Source organism: Caretta caretta, chromosome 1 (assembly GCF_965140235.1).
Source record: "Caretta caretta isolate rCarCar2 chromosome 1, rCarCar1.hap1, whole genome shotgun sequence".
Taxonomy (NCBI): Eukaryota; Metazoa; Chordata; order Testudines; family Cheloniidae; genus Caretta; species Caretta caretta.
The window spans coordinates 218985782-219005014 of NC_134206.1; the positions used below are offsets into that span (position 1 = coordinate 218985782).

The 19233-nt window shown below is 46.2% G+C and overlaps 1 protein-coding gene and 1 long non-coding RNA gene across 2 annotated transcripts in view; both read right to left on the reverse strand.

The window, feature by feature from the left end:
• LOC125623436 (uncharacterized) overlaps window positions 1–7548 on the reverse strand; it is a 27262-nt gene extending 19714 nt beyond the window's left edge. The window contains exons 1-5 of the mRNA XM_048822825.2: window positions 7301–7548; window positions 5431–5458; window positions 4737–5137; window positions 3586–3707; window positions 704–813 (exon numbers count right to left, since the gene is read on the reverse strand). Of these exons, the coding sequence (XP_048678782.2) occupies window positions 704–813; window positions 3586–3707; window positions 4737–5137; window positions 5431–5458; window positions 7301–7322 (683 nt within the window). The 5' untranslated portion in view covers window positions 7323–7548. The remainder of the gene's footprint in view (window positions 1–703; window positions 814–3585; window positions 3708–4736; window positions 5138–5430; window positions 5459–7300) is intronic.
• Window positions 7549–10475: 2927 nt separating this feature from the next.
• On the reverse strand, window positions 10476–18697 carry LOC125623452 (uncharacterized). Its single transcript, XR_012665275.1, has 2 exons — window positions 17845–18697; window positions 10476–16275 (listed from the first exon to the last, which is right to left on the reverse strand). It is a non-coding gene; the product is annotated as an uncharacterized LOC125623452 (long non-coding RNA).
• Window positions 18698–19233: the final 536 nt, after the last annotated feature.

A 19233-nucleotide genomic window follows, 5' to 3' on the forward strand; every position in this document is an offset into this window, starting at 1 on the left:
TAATATCTAGAAATCTACAAGAGAAACATAATTCAAAGAAATAACCGCAGAAAATAAATCCTCTCTAAGCTCTCTATATATGTTATTGCATAACGAGTTAGTTCCTTATAAACTGCTTACACAAAGCAAATCTTATAGTTTTATGTTCCCTTGGTGAAACAGCATCGGCTGCAGAATAAGCAAGATACTCTTGTGTTAGCTGTGATGGAATAAACACGTACAAAGGTGCTAACACGACTCAGTCACTGTGCAGAATTAGGAACGAGGAGTACTGGAGGCACTTTAGAGACTAACAAATTTACTCCTCGTTCTTTTTGCGGATACAGACTAACACGGCTATCGCTCTGAAACCTGTACAGCATTACACATTTAAACAGGATTCACTTTTCAAAAGGCTACAAGCTGAAGCAATGGCAACGAAATGGCTACGAGTAACTAAATCAAATTGAAATGATTAAACATTCTAATGGGCTTTCAGCTCATGCAAGAGCACCCCACCAACTGAGAAAACATGCTGTGATCGCAAAACAGTCCTCTCTTGCACCCATCCTCACTGCATCCTCTTCCCCTCCCCCAGTTCTGGAGTTTAATGTGGGTGATGTTTCCTGTCAACTGGTTTCTGTTGCTTAGCAGCTGATGGCTGGTTCAAGACACTCACGGCTTCCAGAGACTGGCTGGCTGCCCAGGCCAGGATACTGGCGGCTAATAGGGATTGGCTGATGCGAGCGCTCTTTTCTGTTTCTTATTTACATGTAGGCTGAAAACTGGAGGCTGGTTCCTACCTGATGAAATTGTTAAGCAAGAGGGAATGTCCTGGTGAGAAAAATGGGAGCTGAAGTTAATTTCTTTTCGGGAGGTTGGCAGTTTAACATTTGCACTCTAGACTCACTCTGGGATTTAATGGACATGGCAGGAACTCACTGTAAATGCAATCACCATGCTTCAAATCTCATTCAGAACCAGGGTGAGTTGAAAGGAGTTCCATGGCACGCTTAATGGTCACAGGGAGTCATTAGTACTGGTTGGGAGTTTTCCAACTAAACAATTTTTCATCAGAACATGCAGATTCATCGAAACCAAAATGTGTTGGAGAAATATATCAATTATGATGAAGCTTTTGCCAGGAAGGTTTTCTCAAGGCCAGAATGTCATTTAAAGAGGGAAAGACAGAGGGAGGATGCCCTTCCCAGAATAGCCAATAGCCTGGTGGTTTGGGCATTCACCTGGGATATAGCGGACTGAGGTCCAAGTCCCTACTCTGTCTAATGCTGAGTGGGGACTTGAACCTAGGTCTTCCACAGATGTGCTCTAGTCACCAGGCCATTGTCTTTTTGCAGAGGGTGTGCTTGCTTGCTTTCACCTCCTGGGTGTGGTTATAAAAAAATTTCAAAAGGCCTCAGGATTGTTCCAAAGTAGAATGAAAGGAAATCTTGTTATTTCCCACAGAACAGAAATTCCATTCTTTGACCAGCTCTACTCATCATGCACTGATTATGGATTACATATCAACCGCTGACACTGGTGATTTGGAAATGGAGGAATCATAGAATCATAGAATCATAGAATATAAGGGTTGGAAGGGACCCCAGAAGGTCATCTAGTCCAACCCCCTGCTCGAAGCAGGACCAATTCCCAGTTAAATCATCAGACTTTAGGGGAGACTTTAGGGGAGTTCAATGAAACATTCAATGGCCCCGTTACTGGGAGGGAATATATAAACCCCATCCAAACATTGGCAAGGAAAGGGGTTAACCCGCTCTGGTTGGGGGATGGGAGGCCTGACAACAGTTTTGCTAGTGTCGATGGGCCCTGAGAGAAGGATGTGCAGTGTAGAGCTGGAAGTCGAGTATGCAAGGGAGGGTCAGGAAGAAAGGTCTCTAGGTTGAGGACGGGATCTGAGAGAAGAACTGGGGGGTTTCCCTCTCTGGAACTTGCCTAGCCATGCTCTAGACCAGGGGTTGGCAATCTATGGCACGCGTGCCAAAGACGGCACACAAGCCGATTTTTAATGGCACGCTGCTGCCTGCCGAGTCCCAGCCACCGGCCCCGCTCAGCCTGTTGCCGAACCCAGGCCGGGACCCCGGCAGGCAGCAGCGTGCCATTAAAAGTCCTGCCCGCCCCGGCCCACTCTTCTCCGCCCCTCTCTCCCCCCCTCACACACACCCAGCCCTCTGCCCTGATCCCTGCATGCCCCCACACCTTAGCTCTCTGTCCTGATCCCTGCACCCCCCTCACACACACCCAGCCCTCTGCCCTGACCCCTGCACCTCCCACACACCCCAGCCTCCTGCCCTGACCCCTGCACCCCCCATGACCCCAGCCCTGACTCCAGTACCCCCACACATACCAAGCTCCCCCACGCCCAATGCCCTGACTCCTGCACCCCCCTCACATACCCAGCCCCCTCACACCCGATGTCTTGACTCTTGCACCCCCCACATTCCCACTCCCACCCTGAGCACCAAATAGGAGCTCCTGCACCCCCCTACCCCCACTCCACATTCCCACCTGCACCCCTCGCACCAAATGGGAGCTGCCCAGGTAAGCACTCCACACCCAAACCTCCTGCCCCAACCCTGAGCCCCCTCCCTTATTCTAGCTCCTGGCCAGACCCTACACCCCAACCCCCAGCCTGTTTCTTCACCCCCAGCCCTGTGCTCAGTGCACTCCCACCCTCAGCTCAGTGCAGAGAGAGAGAGAGAGGAAGAGAATGGGCTAGAACCAGGAAGAAGGTAGGTACCCACTCTATGTGGGCAGGGCCAGGATCCTAGACCAGCAGTGGGCTGAGTGGGGCCCTGGCTGTCAGGAGCCGGCGGACGGAACCCCAGACCGGCAGCAGGCTGAGTGGCAGCGGGCTGAGACGCTCAGCCCACTGCCGGTCTGGGGTCCCGGCTGCTGGCTCCGCTCAGCCCACTGCCGGCCCCTTGCCAGCCAGGGTCCCGGCCACAGGCCCTGTTCAGCCTATTGCCGGCCTAGGTGAACGGAACCCCAGGCTGGCAGCGGGCTGAGCGGGCCGGTGGCGTAAGATCAGGATTTTAATTTAATTTTAAATGAAGCTTCTTAAACATTTTGAAAACCTAGTTTACTTTACATACAACAATAGTTTAGTTATATAATATAAAGACATAGAGAGAGACCTTCTAATAAACGTTAAAATGTATTACTGGCACGTGAAACCTTAAATTAAAGTGAATAAATGAAGACTCGGCACACCACTTCTGAAAGGTTGCCAAACCCTGCTCTAGACCTTTGCTTTATACTTTGGCTGAGGAAAACCCTGCTGGTGTTTGTCTCTTAAAAGGACTGGACACTTTTTACATTTATACAGCTTTGCAATAAAGCAAACCACAGAGGTGTTTTTTAAATGCGACAAAAGATGTGAAGAACCTTTTCCTGTCCTTTTAGCATCCCCATGACCTCATTTGGGAATCACTGTATGTTATAGTTCATCTGCAGGAAAAACTCTCACAGAACCAAGGAGATTTCGAAGGAGGTCAAGGAAACATCCAGGTCAGAAAATGGGTTCTGCATGCGACTGTGGATCATTTCTGGATGCACTTTCCCCCTCCCTAAAGTTCCACTGACCTGAAGGATGGACTGGAGTTCGAGAGAATATAGCATTATCCATGGAGCGAAGTGCCTGGGCCAATAATCATCTTCATACTTGTCCTCATCATCGACAAATGTTCTCCAACAGTCATCATAATCTGGGAAAATGGACCTATTCACTTATGAGCTGAAGGAGACATCAGTGGACTCAGCCCACTCAGAGATCAGTCAGGCGCAAGGGAGCAAGGCCATGCATTGGGCTTCTGCCATGGAGACACATCACCCTTAGGAAGAACCAGCTGACGGAAGCCAAGGATACACTAGCATTTGGAACTCATGTTCTCCTGGCTTTTTCCATCTTTCTGTCCAGGGGAGGCCTCATTAAACCTGCCTTGCAATATTTCCCTGACTTATTCACCTGGGACAGGTCATTTATGTAAAGTAAGAGTAAAATATCATCTAATTCTTCATAATTAGTAGCAACAGCACAGCATCTATGCGTGAGTCGATTTTACACTGGGGCTGGATTAAAGGTGGCTTCAAAGACATACCCCTGCATTTAAATATAATGGTATGTTCTAAGGGGAAACTGACAATGTGGAAATGTGCCAGACTGACTGCACCATGAAGGAGGCTGGTGTTCTTTGTTTATACTCTGAATGGAACATCAGAGACAGTGGCAGCCAAACCAGCTTCACCCATGCACATGGGCTCACCAATTTGCACTGCCTCAGTTCTGAGTTCCCATCTCTAGCAGTAAAAGGGGCTTTCACTCTTTACGGCTCATTCATGCCTCAACCTCTGTGCTGAGACAAGGGGATCAATAAGTGCCAGCAGGGATGGAGATTTTAGTGACCTGCCCTGCTAGGAATTTGCCTGCAACCACCAGCTCATTTCACATAAGCCACAAAATGGCTATCGGATAGTGTTTTTCCGTTACAGACCTAAAGAGGCAAAGCTCTGCATCCCATTGCACAATCCCCCCAAGACTTGGGGACAGACTGGAATTGTTGACCCAGAAGTGAGGGGTTCCATAACTCATATACAACTTCAGCTGGTCACTGACCAAGGATGAATTGGAACCAGTGACCTAGAGGCAAAATGCCCCCAGTCCCATCCCTAATCCCCTCTGAACCATCCAGATCCTGTAACCCCATGAGTCATTACCTGGGAGGTTTAGTCATTACCTGAGAGATCCATGACTTGGATGGACACGCCGATGTTCATCAGGCTCCACAGACCCTGACGATTGTTTTCCTCTTTGTGCCAGTAGAGCCGTGCTACATAAATGGCTAGACTCAAATTAGGCATTTTCTCCAGAAAACCTATGATCTTCTTGCAGCAGTCCCCACAGGGACTCCAGGACATGTAACAGGTGATGGAGCAGTGGACAAAATGATCATATCTTAGCTTTTTACAGACATCTTTCAGGAAGTACTTTTCAGCATGCTCACCGCCGGCACAACGGATCCATCTTTGCCAGCGCCTTCTGCAATAGTTCCACTTGATTTCATAGAGAAGGTAAGTCACACTTGAAAGGACACTTGGGTCATAATTCTTCACAAATGCCTTCTGCCGTATCTTCCACCTGAAAGACATCCCAAGGAGTCACTGTCTGCATCTGTATCACTAAGAGCTTGCCAGTCACAGCAAGTTAAAAATGAGAGGGATGGGAAGGAGGCACAGTTAAATGGAAAGGGAACTTACAGAAGGATAGAGGGAGACTTAGAGATAGTGATGGAAGAAAAGAGAGAGGTAGGGAAGAAGGAGAGTTAAATCTGATGTCACACTGATGAGACGGGAGTGAGATCTGAATCTTCCCAGCTCCCACTTTGCCTGTAAATCTTGTGGAGGATGTGGGTATGGTGCTTTCATTCTCACCCCTGTGTGATGCCTCTGCATACAGGATCTGTGGAAAAGAGAATAGAGTCACCTGGTGCACAGAGAGAAACAGGGGAAGAGAGAAAAAGGGAGGCCTCCGAATGCATCCTCCCTGGGACCACGTGGCCTACAATTGTTCCTTCTCAATGGACAATTCCTAATCAGTACTCCTGAGAAAAGCAACTCCCTGCTAATGTGCAGTATCCTGAGGATAGTGGAGGTGGATAAGGGGTCATTCTGGCCCCCAATATGTCCATTAATTTAACCATGAGGGAGGGAAGGAGAATGCCCATTACTTGCTATGGAACAATGAAAAATCATTATTATTAATAAATAATAAAATAACAACATTAATAATATCTAGGACATGGTCCAAAGTTCATTGAAATCAATGGGATTCAGGCCCTCAAATTGTGACTTATAACTGTAAGATCCCACCGATGCCCAAATAACTGTTCTTTCCTTTCTTCTTTTTTTAAACTTTTCTTTTATTTTAAAATGTGGATGCTGCCAGTAATATGTTTGAAACTAAAATTAATAATAGTGTTTTTAAAATGGAGATTTCTTAGTCAATTTGCTCAGGTTGGTTCTGTTTTGGAACAGAATAACCATCCCTTGTTATTTGTATTGAGAGTCTCAGGAGACAAAACAGGATTGACATGCTATGGGAACACAGAGAGCAAACTGCACAGGACACTTCTAAACTTCTCATTTCCTCCTCAGCAGCAGGAGTTAGTAGTAACAAAGAGTCTGTATCTTTAAAATTGCATCATCGGCACTTTCTGTCTGCCATTTTCAACTCAATCTGAGAGCCCACACTCGGGCATGCGGTCATCGTCAAAACATGTCCAGACATGCACAGACACATACTCAGCTAGGGTCTGATTCAAAGCCCACTGAAATCGGTTAAAAGACTCCCCTTGACTTCAATGGACTTTGGATCAGGCCCAGAAAGAACACATGCACATACCTATAAAGAAATTGCACTAGTGTAACTATTTAGTTACAAAAAGAACAGGAGTACTCGTGGCACCTTAGAATAACAAATTTATTTAAGCATAAGCTTTCGTGGGCTACGAAAGCTTATGCTCAAATAAATGTGTAGGTCTCTAACGTGCCACAAGTACTCCTGGTTTTTTTGCGGATACAGACTAACACGGCTGCTACTCTGAAACCTGTCATTATTTAGTTACACTGGTGCAAGTTTTCTAATATAGATAAGCCCAGACAGACAGACAGAAAGATAGAGACACACACAAAAATCTGAGCTCTTTGAGGGAAGATGGATCCAATGGGATATACTATTTTTTTTTCAAAAAAAAAATTTCTATAACTTTGTACATGTACCTCTTGTAATCTGCAACCTAGACTGCATCAGCTCTGCTGTATTCTCTCACCTTGTGTTTTTGTAAGAAGCACTTCTTTGGTATTTAAGCAAGAAAATCATTTTATTGTCAGTTACTTTATCTTTATTAAAAAGTTAGTAACTAAAAATATAGTTTGGTTATAAATAAACTCACACAGAGAAACAGACTGGAGGTATCTATTATATATTATATACATAGATTCACAACAGCCGTACAGATGCACATACATATATATGCCCAGAAAGTCATATAGGCTTTAACACATATAAATGCACACTTATACTTTAAAAAGAAAAGGAGTACTTCATCGGATGAAGTGAGCTGTAGCTCACGAAAGCTTATGCTCAAATAAATTGGTTAGTCTCTAAGGTGCCACAAGTACTTCTTTTCTTTTTGCGAATACAGACTAACACAGCTGCTACTCTGAAACCTGTCACTTATACTTTATGGATATAGACACACAAGCAAATATATATATTTACACACACACACAGCATGTTTACCTCTGTTCCAGCCAGTGGCCATGGCTTTCAGTACAGCCTCCCAGGCTGTGTCCTGTTTTACTGGGGTGTGTTTCTCCCTTTCAGTTTCTATTCCTGAGAACAGAAACACTGGATTAGAGAACCCAGCATGCTGACCCACACTTTTTCGTTAATTTCAGAGAGCATCCTGCCCCAGCGCTATTCCTCCCCTGCTCTGTACTGCCTTCACCCAGCACTGCCTGGGCTCCCTGCCTGTGCCTCCACCCCACCCTGCAGCACTTCAGATCTACTCCCTGTCCTGCCATTGGCCACTGGGCCCAGGCGACCCCACCCCACCTGCACTCCCATTGGCAGAAGCAGAAGCAAAAGTAGAGCAGACGTAAACTGCATTACTTGTGTGAACCTCCTTTCCCCTCTTCCCCTCACTTTCCTCCCTGGGTTATTCGGGAGCTGGCAACACTTGCCTGTGTGACTGGGCACTGGATGCCGTTGACAGTAAAGAAGTATCCCAAAGGTGATGTTGGACAGGAGAGAATCCTCTATCTACCCCTCCGCTGCAGTCCTTTTATTTGAAAAGGAAACTAAAGTTGGCCGTGCCTCCACCTGGCTGGGTCCTGTATACACGACGACATGCCTTGGGAGCCTCCAGGAGTAAAACTGAGCTAATCTGTGCATTGGGTCTAACTCAAAAATACCAATTATAAACAGTATACACACAATCTACACTTAGATTAGAGTTAACACAGCTTTACTTAACGATTTAAGGAAACATGCTGTAACAGACTTCAATTAAATGTCCCAACTAATGTAAATCAGCAGGGGGGAGTTCGATAAATCAATTAACAAATACAGTTTACAGCAGTAAATGAAACATATCCAACTTGCGTTTACACTGCCACCCTTTACCCCACCCCGGACCTCTGGATTTCAGAGTTGTAAATGCTGGCGTGGGTGCACTTGAAGGTCCTGAAGCTGAGGACAGCACTCTGTTGCTCCCCTAAATCTGACCAGCCAAGGCAACAAGAGGCAGAGTCATTCCAATCTGGCATCTTTCCAAGTGGCACAATTCGTCGAAGCCCCAACAGGCTTTCAGCAGCAGCTTCTGGCTTTCTAATGGCAGCTTCTGGTGTGGACAGAGCTCCATCAAGCAACCTCAGCTTCTCTCCAAAATGGAGCCCATCCCATGCTCTCTTTGCATTTCCTGAGAGTGGAAGGCAAATGCTCTCTCTCTTTCTCTCTCTCTCTTTCTCTCTCTCCCCAAGGCATCATGGGAGGTGTAGTTTCCTAGGCTGGATTGCAGTGCTCAAGATCTTCGCAAATGGAACACTTCCAATTAAGTTCAGAGGCCTCACAGAGAGAGAGAGACTGATGTACATGTGTAAGCGGGGGAATGCTCTGGCTGTGAAAAACTTTCCTGGCTTATACACTACCCCGGTGAAAGGGGCTAGCAAAAGCATCTGAGTCCTTGCTCCAACTCCCTTTACCCAGAGGCCTGCCTGACTTCAAGGACGCTCCTTCCACTCTCCTGTGTGGCAGAGTCCTCGTAACCCTAACGAGGCTGGGCCTGGGATTCCTGGGAGGCTTGACCCCCTGTCTTGTCATGGTCACTTAGGACAGGGTCGAGGGTGTCCTCACTCCAGAGTAATCGCTTCACATCAGACACTTCCCTGACCCACTGATCATTACATATAGTTCAAAGCATGGGCTTTGGGGAGGCCCCACCCCTTCTGCCCAAGGCCTCCCCCGCCTCCCGCACACCAGAACCCCGAAAAAACACACACACCCATAAAAGGAGAAGCCCTGAGGGGCCCCCAGGATGGGAGGAGCCCCAACCTGCCCACCCTAACCTGCCCACCCCAGCTCATTGGGCTGAGCTGTCGCTGCCGCCGCCGCCCCCCGCCCAACCCACTGGCCTCCCTGAGCACCAGGCCAAGCCTCCAGCCTTCCCGAGTGCCAGCCCGGCCCTCGTGCTGGACCGAGCCGCCAGCCCCGCAGCCCGCCCCTCCCCCCCACACACAGCCAGCTCTTCCCTCCCCTGAAGGCCCCCCCCGCCAAGCCTCCAGTCCCAGTGCCCAGCCGAGCCTCCTCAGTCCACCAGCCGCTTTCTCTCAATGTCCCTCCTCACTCCCCCGTCCCAAGGAGGAGGGATGCGGCGAGCAGCGGGGAGGCGATGGGGATCTCGGGAAAGGGCCAGGGCCAGCGCGGACCAGGTGTCCAGTGGCAGGTCAACGGCAGCGGCAGGGAAGGCGCCGCCCATGGCTCAAAGCAAATACAATTTATGAAACAGCTATTGTCAAATAATAAGGGGAAAATGGGAAAGGTTAAAGGAAAACACGTCACCCCGCTCTGTGGCATGGGGACACCACAACCAGCATCTCTGGGAGATAAGGAAAGTTCACAGTCTGTTCCTCACGCCTCCCAGACTTCCTTCCCAGACCCTGGCTGCCCTGTGCTGATACCACGGGTCAGGCACCTGCTCTGGTGGTGGCCACACGCCCTCAAGCTGTCGGGAACAGGACCCTTCTCCTCAGTGTCAGCCCCCGCCGTCAGGGTCACGATCTCCCTCCTGTCTGGCAATGGCTCCCTGCGCTGGGATCTCTGCTCTGGGATCTCTCCTCGCTCTCCCCCACCGCTCAGCGCACCCGGCTCCGGTGACTCGGGGCACAGCAGGCATCTGCTCCCCAGTTCCTGGCCTGCAGCTCCCGGCTGTAACTCAGCTCTGTCTCAGGTCTGCGTGGCTGGGCTGAGCTGCTCCAGCACCTGCTCCCCAGCTGGTTCTGGCTGATGCTGCTCGGGTTCCAGCCCAGCTCTGCCTTCGGGGCTCCTACTTCTCCCGCCCCCCTGGTTCTGGCTGCTGCTCCCAGCTCACAGGGGGGATGGGGCCCTGGGCTCCTGATGCCCTCCTTGACCTACCTGCCCTGTCAATCAGGCTGCTCTGAAGCACTGGCCTCTCTCCATTGGCCCTGGGGACTGTCAGCCTCAGGAACTTGATTTTTCATTGGCCCTTCCCCTTTGTTTTGGTACCGGGAGAGGGCCAATCAAAAAACCCCACGAAGTTTCAGTAAGAGGCCAACAGTCCCCTTACATTCCCACTTGCTAAAATTCTGCCAGAGCCGGAATGTTCACACCAGCACATCCAAGTCCCATATTAGGGCTGTCCAGCGATTAAAAAAATTAGTTGCAATTATTCGCACAGTTAAACAATAACAGAATACCATTTATTTAAATATTTTGGATGGTTTCTACATTTTCAAAGATATTGATTTCAATTACAACACAGAATACAAAGTGTACAGTTCTCAATTGATATTTATTTTTATTACACGAATTTTCACTGTAAAAAACAACAACAACAAAAGAAATAGTATTTTTCAATTCACCTAAGACAAGTACTGTAGTGCAATCTCTTTATCATGAAAGTTGAACTTACAAATGGAGAATTATTACAAATGGAGAAGTACAAAAAACCTGCATTCAAAAATAAAACAATGTACAATTTTAGAGCCTGCAAGTCCGCTCAGTTCTACTTCTTGTTCAGCCAATCGCTCAGACAAACAAGTTTGTTTACATGTGCAGGAGATAATGCTGCCCGTGTCTTATTTACGTCACCTGAAAGTGAGAAGAAGGTGTTCACATGGCACTGTTGTAGATGGTGTTGCAAAATATTTATGTGCCAGATGCACTAAAGATTCGTATGTCCCTTCATGCTTCAACCACCAATCTAGAGGACATGTGTCCATTCTGATGACGGGTTCTGCTCGATAACGATCCAAAGCAGTGAGGACCGACGCATGTTCATTTTCATTATCTGAGTCAGATACCTCCAGCAAACAGCTGATTTTCCTTTTTGGTGGTTCTGGTTCTGTAGTTTCTGCATTGGAGTGTTGCTCTTTTAAGACTTCTGAAAGCATGCTCCACCCTCATTCCTCTCAGATTTTGGAGGGCACTTCAGATTCTTAAACCTTGGGTCGAGTGCTACAGCAATCTTTAGAAATCTCTCATTGGTACCTTCTTTGTGTTTTGTCAGATCTGCAGTGAAAATGTTCTTAAAATGAACAACATGTGCTGGGTCATAATCCGAGACTGCTATAATATGAAATATATGGCAAAATACTGGTAAAACAGAGCAGGGGACATACAATTTTCCCCCAAGTAATTCAGTCACAAATTTAATTCACACATTATTTTTTTAACGAGCGTCACCAGCATGAAAGCATGTCCTCCGGAATGGTGGCCGAAGCATGAAGGGGCATACAAATGTTTCGCATATCTGGCACTTAAATACCTTGAAATGCTAGCTACAAAAGTGCCATGCAAATGCCTGTTCTCACTTTCTGGTGACAGTGTAAAGGAAGAAGAAGGCAGCATTATCTCCTGTAAATGTAAACAAACTTGAGTTGTATAAGTGACCTACAGTCAATCAAACCCTAACCCTGCCCCTTGACCCCTTAAACCCTGCCCCTTTACCCCTTAAGCCCTGCTCACCTGTCACCAGAAGCCCCGCCCCAGGGGGTATTACTTCCAGGGTCAAGGCGACCACATGACCGGAAGCAAGGTGTATCATGTGACCCCTCTAAGAACTCCTTCCACTTCCCTCTACCAATCAGGATGGGATATGTCCTGATAGGACCACCCCGAGCGGAGATTTTACCAATCATGGTGAGTTATGGGGTAGGGTGACCTGTCTGGAATTGGGTTGTGTGACTCCTCTAAGAACTCCTCCCATCACCCTCTACCAATCAGGAGGGGTTTCAGCCACTAGGGACCACCCCGAGAAGAGACTTGACCAATTGGGGGGAGTTTGGGGGGGCAGGGTGACCCATCTGGAAGTGGTTTGTGTGACCCCTCTAAGAACTCCTCCTATCGCCCTCTACCAATCGCAGTGGGTTTCAGCCACATAGGACCACCCCTAGAGCAGATTTGACCAAAATAGGGCTGGTTCTGGGACAGGGTGAACCGCCCAGAAGACGGTTGTGTGACCTCTCTAAGAACTCCTCCCAGCGCCCTCTGCCAGTCAGAGCTCAGCACTATCATCCCATAAGTCCCAGCGCCAGGCAGAAGAGGCCATCTTTTACCAAGAACATGTGTTTTAGAAATCGTGGAAACATGGACTCCTTCACCACCCCCGTGAGAACTTTGGACTTTGTTTTACCCCAGAGGATCTTCGAACATCTGCAGAGAAAGCGCTACTTCAGTGACAGTTCTGAGGAGGAGGAGGGAGCGGCCGAGGGGAGCCCTTTGGCCCAGCCGTTGATGGATACGCCGGAACCTGAACCCGAAACCCAACTGCTTGTGAGACAGCCCGATGTGTGTGGTGGCCTTTTACTGTGCAAAATGTGTTTTAAACTGGATTTTAAAAGTGGATTTTTAAAAGCAGTTTGGTTTTTATTCTGCAAAATGAGATGTATTTTAAAGTGGTAGAAATAAACTCAAAACCTGTGTTTGTTGTACAGCCTGAAATGAATTATTTTGTTTTAAAGCTATGACTTTTTAAACAGAAAATCATCCTAATGAATATTCTATTTTTAAGTTTACTAGACAGTTTCATGTGTTTTATAATAATAATGCCTGCTTCACAGTACGGTCAAAACATGACATCCTTAGACCAGAGGGTAAACAAGCTTAAAAGGAAAGAGACAACTGAAAAGAAAAATTCCCCAGTATCAGTGACTGATGGATGGATGAAGCCCAGTAAATATATTTTGCTTATTGGTTTGGTTATTTTATGAGGTCTTGCATTTTAAGTAAATACATAGGTGTGGGTGAGAAAAATGGTAAAGCTAAGTTTTGTAATATGTTTTTTCACCGCCCCCAATCAGGCATGTGCAGCCCTTCTGACAATGCCATAGTGGGAGTTACAAGGACACCTCCACTAGAACCACCAAAGAACCAGGAATCTACTTTGAGACCTTTAACAACTGTTAGGGGAAAAAACAATTAGCCCTTGCTCTCACCAATTTAGGTGCTTGATTTGACTCTAGGATCCCACGAACTTCTAAATTCTGAGTCTAATCTATACATGCGTCTTTCATTAGTTAACAGAAATACAGCTCGAGCTGGGTGCCTCAGGAGAGGGACCCTGCCCCTCAGAAATTGCAAGCAATTATACCCTTTACAGTTGGTAACACCGCCCTTGCTCATGTCTAAAGTCCAATCCCCTAATTTGAGTAGGGGTTTCTGCTCTTTTCCATTGGACAGTTCTGTTGCTGAGTGGACAGTCCGTTGCCGGGTGCTGGATTTGATCCTGGAGACAGTCAGTCCTACTCCTTGCATTCTTTTTTATCTTCAGTGATAACGGGCAGTCTAAACTGGTTTTGTAGCTGGTTCTTCAGCATTCCTCTCAGGTCAGCTTGACCTCAGCCTAAGGCTTCAACTACTTTAATCACTTATGCTAAATTAGTAACTTATGCTAAGTTATAAGAACAAACTTATTGAACATTCATATAAAATAGCATATAAGCGCTTTTTTATAACAGTCCCCCTTTGATTTTGTAGGCATCCCTGCCTACTTATTCTACAATTTACTTTGCATGAGCACTTTGCGATAGCCTTGAAAAGAATGAATTAACATATTTTGCAAAAGCTTCCTAATACACGACACTGCACAACATAATGTCATTAGTACAATCAATACAGGAAGGAAAATCTTAAGTAATAAACTGAACAAACCACTAAGCCATGATGATAAACCCCACCCCAAAAAGAGAGTTTGCAACCAATCGCTTTCAGGGACGGTGTAGGTACTCCGACTCGTTGTGCTCCGACTCGTGCATGGGCCTCTGCCCGTACCACTTCCTCATAGACTTCATAGCTACTGTCATTTACACACACATAACAACAGGATCCAATGAGAGCGCAGACCCCTCCCTGGGATGCTAACAGGTAGTCTAAGGCCAACCTGTTTTGGAGGGAATACGTTCTGAGTTGTTGCACTTCCTTATTTAATGTTTTTACCGCTTATCCCAAACCACTAATCAAGTCTTCTAACTCCAAGGCAACCTTTTTAAGTACCATTTGAAGTCTCACAGTGTAATGGCCTATGCATGTCATGGCTGGCCCTGTTAGTAGTGGTACTATCCCCAGAATGGAACACCCTAGGCAAACCATACCAATGTCGGCATCCTCCTCTATACCATACAAAAAAACACCACCACCAATGTAAGTCCAATAAACAGCAACACAAGAAGTCCTGGTGGGCTGTAAAGGTTCCAATAACTGGAAAGCTCAGTCCATCGGTCGGTAGTGGCGTTTATTTGTGAAGTGGCTCGTCTGATGGCTTGTCAGGGTTAGGTGGAGGTCCCAGCGCCAACTTAACGTAACTATGATGGATCCAGGAACCTTTACGTGCAAAGGAATGGTGGCAGATGATGGAAGTAATGTTTGTGGCTGTAAGGCATCTTTGGTATTCATCATCCGGAAAACAATTAGGGAGGACAGTGTATTCTGATGGTACTTGCCCACAAGCACAGATTCCAGCCCCTGGAATAAACCCACCTCACCACTTCACTCCACATTCCCAAGAATACATCTCGCAACTCCCTCCCTGCCAATGTACAATGCTCCGTCTTTCCCACCAAGGCCAATTTTCAATGTCTTTTGCAGTCAGGAATCCTTGGATCTTGGTGGTTTCAGCAGAGCAGGCGTTCCTTCTTCTCTCTTAGAGCAGTCATGGTTTTGCATTATACAGGGGAGAGGTTACTAGCACGTCACCCTGTAGTGCTTTGGTTTCTTTAGCAAATACTGAATGCAGGTTAGCTCTGTCAGTGGACAAGGGAGAGGTTACTAGCACTTTACTTTGTCCTTTCCCCTGCTGTCCAAAAGGAGGAAAGAAAAAACCCAGAAGGAGGGACAGGCTGATCAGTAGTCAAAGTGAAGTCATTTCAAGGTGGAGGGGTCTTTTTGCAGTAAGAAGCATGGGTCCAGGCAGTCAGTCCTTGGCACTTTACAGCGGTGTTGGTAGTTAGCAGGACTTAATAAGGGCCTTTCCAGCATGGGGCCAGAGTAGTCTTTCGTTGATGGACCTTTATGTAGACCCAGTCACCTGGTTTTAACAAATGGCAGGTTTCCTCAGGATCTTTGGAGCAGGACTTCCTTCACCTGTAAATACAGAGATCTAACACATTTCTTTTATGTCTGGAAGTGTTTTGCAGATCTCACAGATGCTTGGGCACATTCAAGCCTCCCTCTTTCTTGGCTGTCAGCCAAATTCTAGCTGTGAGTAGTGTCCTTGGGCAGGCCAGCATCTTATCTTTGGACCAAGCCTGCCAGCTACAGGGTTGAATTACCTCGTCCTCCATTCTTTTTCTTCTCCCCTTCTTGGCTTCTATTAACCTGCAAAGGAAACTTTCACTTTCCACTCACACACCTTTGTTTAAAAATGAACACATATACATTGCCCATTATACAGCACTTTAGTCTTATTGTTTAATGTATGCCACATACACCCTTCTAGGAAAATGACTTTATTGCGGAGCTTTGGAGCAACAAGCCAGGACAAGCACACCCACTTTTGAGGAGTCCACTTGGTACAACCTCTGGTGTCCAATAGCTTTCCTCCCTCCCCAGTCCTCTGGCTAGAAATTTGAGGTAGCCAGAAGGATCCCATGTATAATATAGGGAGTGGGTTAACCTTTCATGTCCTTGCTTCCATGACAGTTGGTGTGCGAATTTTAACAACAATTTTTTTTTAATTAAAAGATCTGCACAATGAAATTTTTTTTTTACTTAAGCAAATGTATTAAACTTTAGTATATCACATTTTCCTGATATTATCCAAACACTTTGTATTCTAAGTTGAATAAAACAAGTATCTGCATTTTGATTTAACCCTTGTATTTAGTTTTAAACTAAACTGTCCTATGAAAAATTAAACACAGCAATTCTGGCTACAAGACAAACACCACAAGACAGGACACATAGAACACAATTTCTATTGTGCCAGTAAATTCAAAGGATGTTGAATTGCTTTTCAGCTGGCATCAGTTTTCTCTGATTTTCTGAAAGACAAAAAGAACATAGAATTACCCCTTTTGGGCAGTCAGTCATTGCTTAAAATATCTCCTTTTTATACAAATACTCTTGTTAATTGCAGGCACAACAGAGGAATTACACATATTTTTTTGTATTTGTTTCATAGGCAGCCCAGGTTTCAGTGGCTTCTACCTTATTATTTAGGTAATTTACATTAAAACAAATGCTTTCCGGCTTGCTTCTAGATCCACAGCTTAAAGATTCTTACTTTAAAAAGGGCACAATAAACTTTACCAGACTTTTGATTGCCTTTTATTTTTAACTCCTGCTGTCAAACACACAGCGACCTGAAAAGGAAGACACCGCCTATTGTAGCCCCTTGGAGCCTGATAAGATATTAATTAAGTAGCACTGTATAATTGCATTCCTTTGGAAAAGGGCCCATTTTCCTTAAAAATGGCTGCAAAGAAACCAAGAGTTCTTTTTTTTTCTAGTATTTCACAAAGTTCAACTGCTTAATTCTTTCCAGCAACTACAGAGTTAACTTCTCACTTTCCTTTCTTAAATCACTTCCTTATCTTCCAAAACGACATCCAATCAACTTAGATTTTACCATTCCAAGTATTATTCCGGGATTTACGTTTCCCATTCCTGTAATTATTTACTCCTCCTTTTCCACTATGCCCTCCAAGTTTCCAACCTGTTTTCCAATCTTTCTATCTGTTGCCTGCCCGCTTGGGCCTGATCCTGTTTTTCTCTCTGAACTGTCCCTTCCATGAGCAACAGCTTTATCCCACTACTAATTTAACAAGGAGGGTGGGCTTTTTAACTAGCCCCCCAGCTCTCCTGGTCTCTTCTCTTAAATATTCTCACTCACAGGGCTACCCGAGTCCTCTCCTGTGAGGCGTGTTACCTGGACAGAACGCACGGCCAATTGACAAGCAAGGAAGTGACGGGCATAAGTCAGAAAGCCGAGGGTAAGCCGGAAGAGGGGCAGAAGCAGGCATAGCACAGAGCGGGGCTGGAGACCCCTGAGATGAATAAGAAAAGCAGGAGGAAAGAGGACGTCCTTTCGCACGCGCATAAGCCCAGTTGTCCCATACATACCAATAATCCATCTGTTTAGGAAACCTATTTTTCAATTGTTGGCGTAAAAAGGTTAATTCTTGTAAATTAAAAGTCCCTAAGCCTGGCCATTGCTCCGCAGAATTACCACCGTTGGTTAAAAACGGCCAGTCCTTCTGACACAGCTGTACCAGATTCTTTTTCCCTAGCCCCTTGGTACCATCAATCCTCCTCCAATTTCCCAGCACTTCGGACAAGGGCGTCCCGTTTTCCACTCCCAAAGAATTACCCATTTTATATTCTCCTTGGGCTGCGCTTTATGCTGATCAGGTCACGCACCCTTTCCAAGTGCACTCTACCTATATTTTCTTGGGCTGCGCTTTATGCTGATCAGGCCACGCACCCTTTCCAAGTGCACTCTAACCAGTCCTGGGCTGCACTTTATGCTGATCAGGCCACACACCCATTCCAAGTGCACTTTAACCAGAAACCTAAATTTGGAATTTAGAATGTGGGAATTTAAGACTCACCCTTCGGTGCCCCTCGCTGCCAAAGATCCCAGGTGAACTCACCCATTGGTGCCAAGTGGATGTTTGGAGGCGAGAGGCCCCAACGATGGTTGCCTAGAGTCCTGCCGCGGTTGCCAAACTGTTAGGAGAAAAAACAATTAGCCCTTGCTCTCACCAATTTAGGTGCTTGATTTGACTCTAGGATCCCACGAACTTCTAAATCCTTAGTCTAATCTATACATGCATCTTTTATTAGTTAACAGAAATACAGCTCGAACTGGGTGCCTCAGGAGAGGGACCCTGCCCCTCAGAAATTGCAAGCAATTATACCCTTTACAGTTGGTAACACTGCCCTTGCCCATGTCCAAAGTCCAATCCCTAATTTGAGTAGGGGTCTCTGCTCTTTTCCATTGGACAGTTCTGTTGCTGAGTGGACAGTCCGTTGCCGGGTGCTGGATTTGCTCTGGGAGACAGTCAGTCCTACTCCTTGCATTCTTTTTTATCTTCAGTGATAACAGGTAGTCTCAACTGGTTTTGTAGCTGCTTCTTCAGCATTCCTCTCAGGTCAGCTTGACCTCAGCCTAAGGCTTCAACTACTTTAATCACTTATGCTAAGTTAGTAACTTATGCTAAGTTATAAGAACAAACTTATTGAACATTCATATAAAATAGCATATAAGCACTTTTTTATAACAACAACGCAAAACAGCACAAGAGTGCAGATGAAGCATCAGGGCAGTCCAAACCTCATATACATCAAACTCAAGAACAAAACAAAAGACTCTGGTAAAAAAAACAACATGAAAACACAACTCCAGTTCTTCAGCGGCCACTGCCACACCAAGCCCTGAGAAAACTGTGAGCGAAAACGCCCACATTCACAAACCCGGAGCACACTCTCCAGAAGTTCTGAACGTGAGCAAAACCACACACATTCACAAACCCGGAGCATGCGCTTTAGGGGTTGTGAGTAAAAAAACAAGCACTGACAAACCATTCTCCCAACATCATAAGCTCATCACAGCCCCCCCATATTCTAGTATTTGGGAAAACTTTGATGCTTCATTCAGAAAACTGATGGATGCTGTATCCTTGGGGGTTATAAAAGAATGGCATTCTAAGAAGATTTGGGAGAAATATGACGCTTTGTTCAGAATATTGGTGAACTCTGTATCCTCAGGGGGTCTAAAAGAAAGGAGGGCTGGAAACCACATCAAAAATGCAAAAGCTTTGGCTGGTGACTTTTTGAAAAATACTTCAATTTTTCCAAAGGGTGGCTCTGAGCAGGCGTGACAAGTCGTGGAAAGGGGCCTGGGTAAAAGGGGCACCCTCAAGGGTGCACATCAGCTCAGGTGTAAACAAAAGAGGGGACAGTGCTTGGGGGATAAACAGATGGCTGCCAAAAAGTTC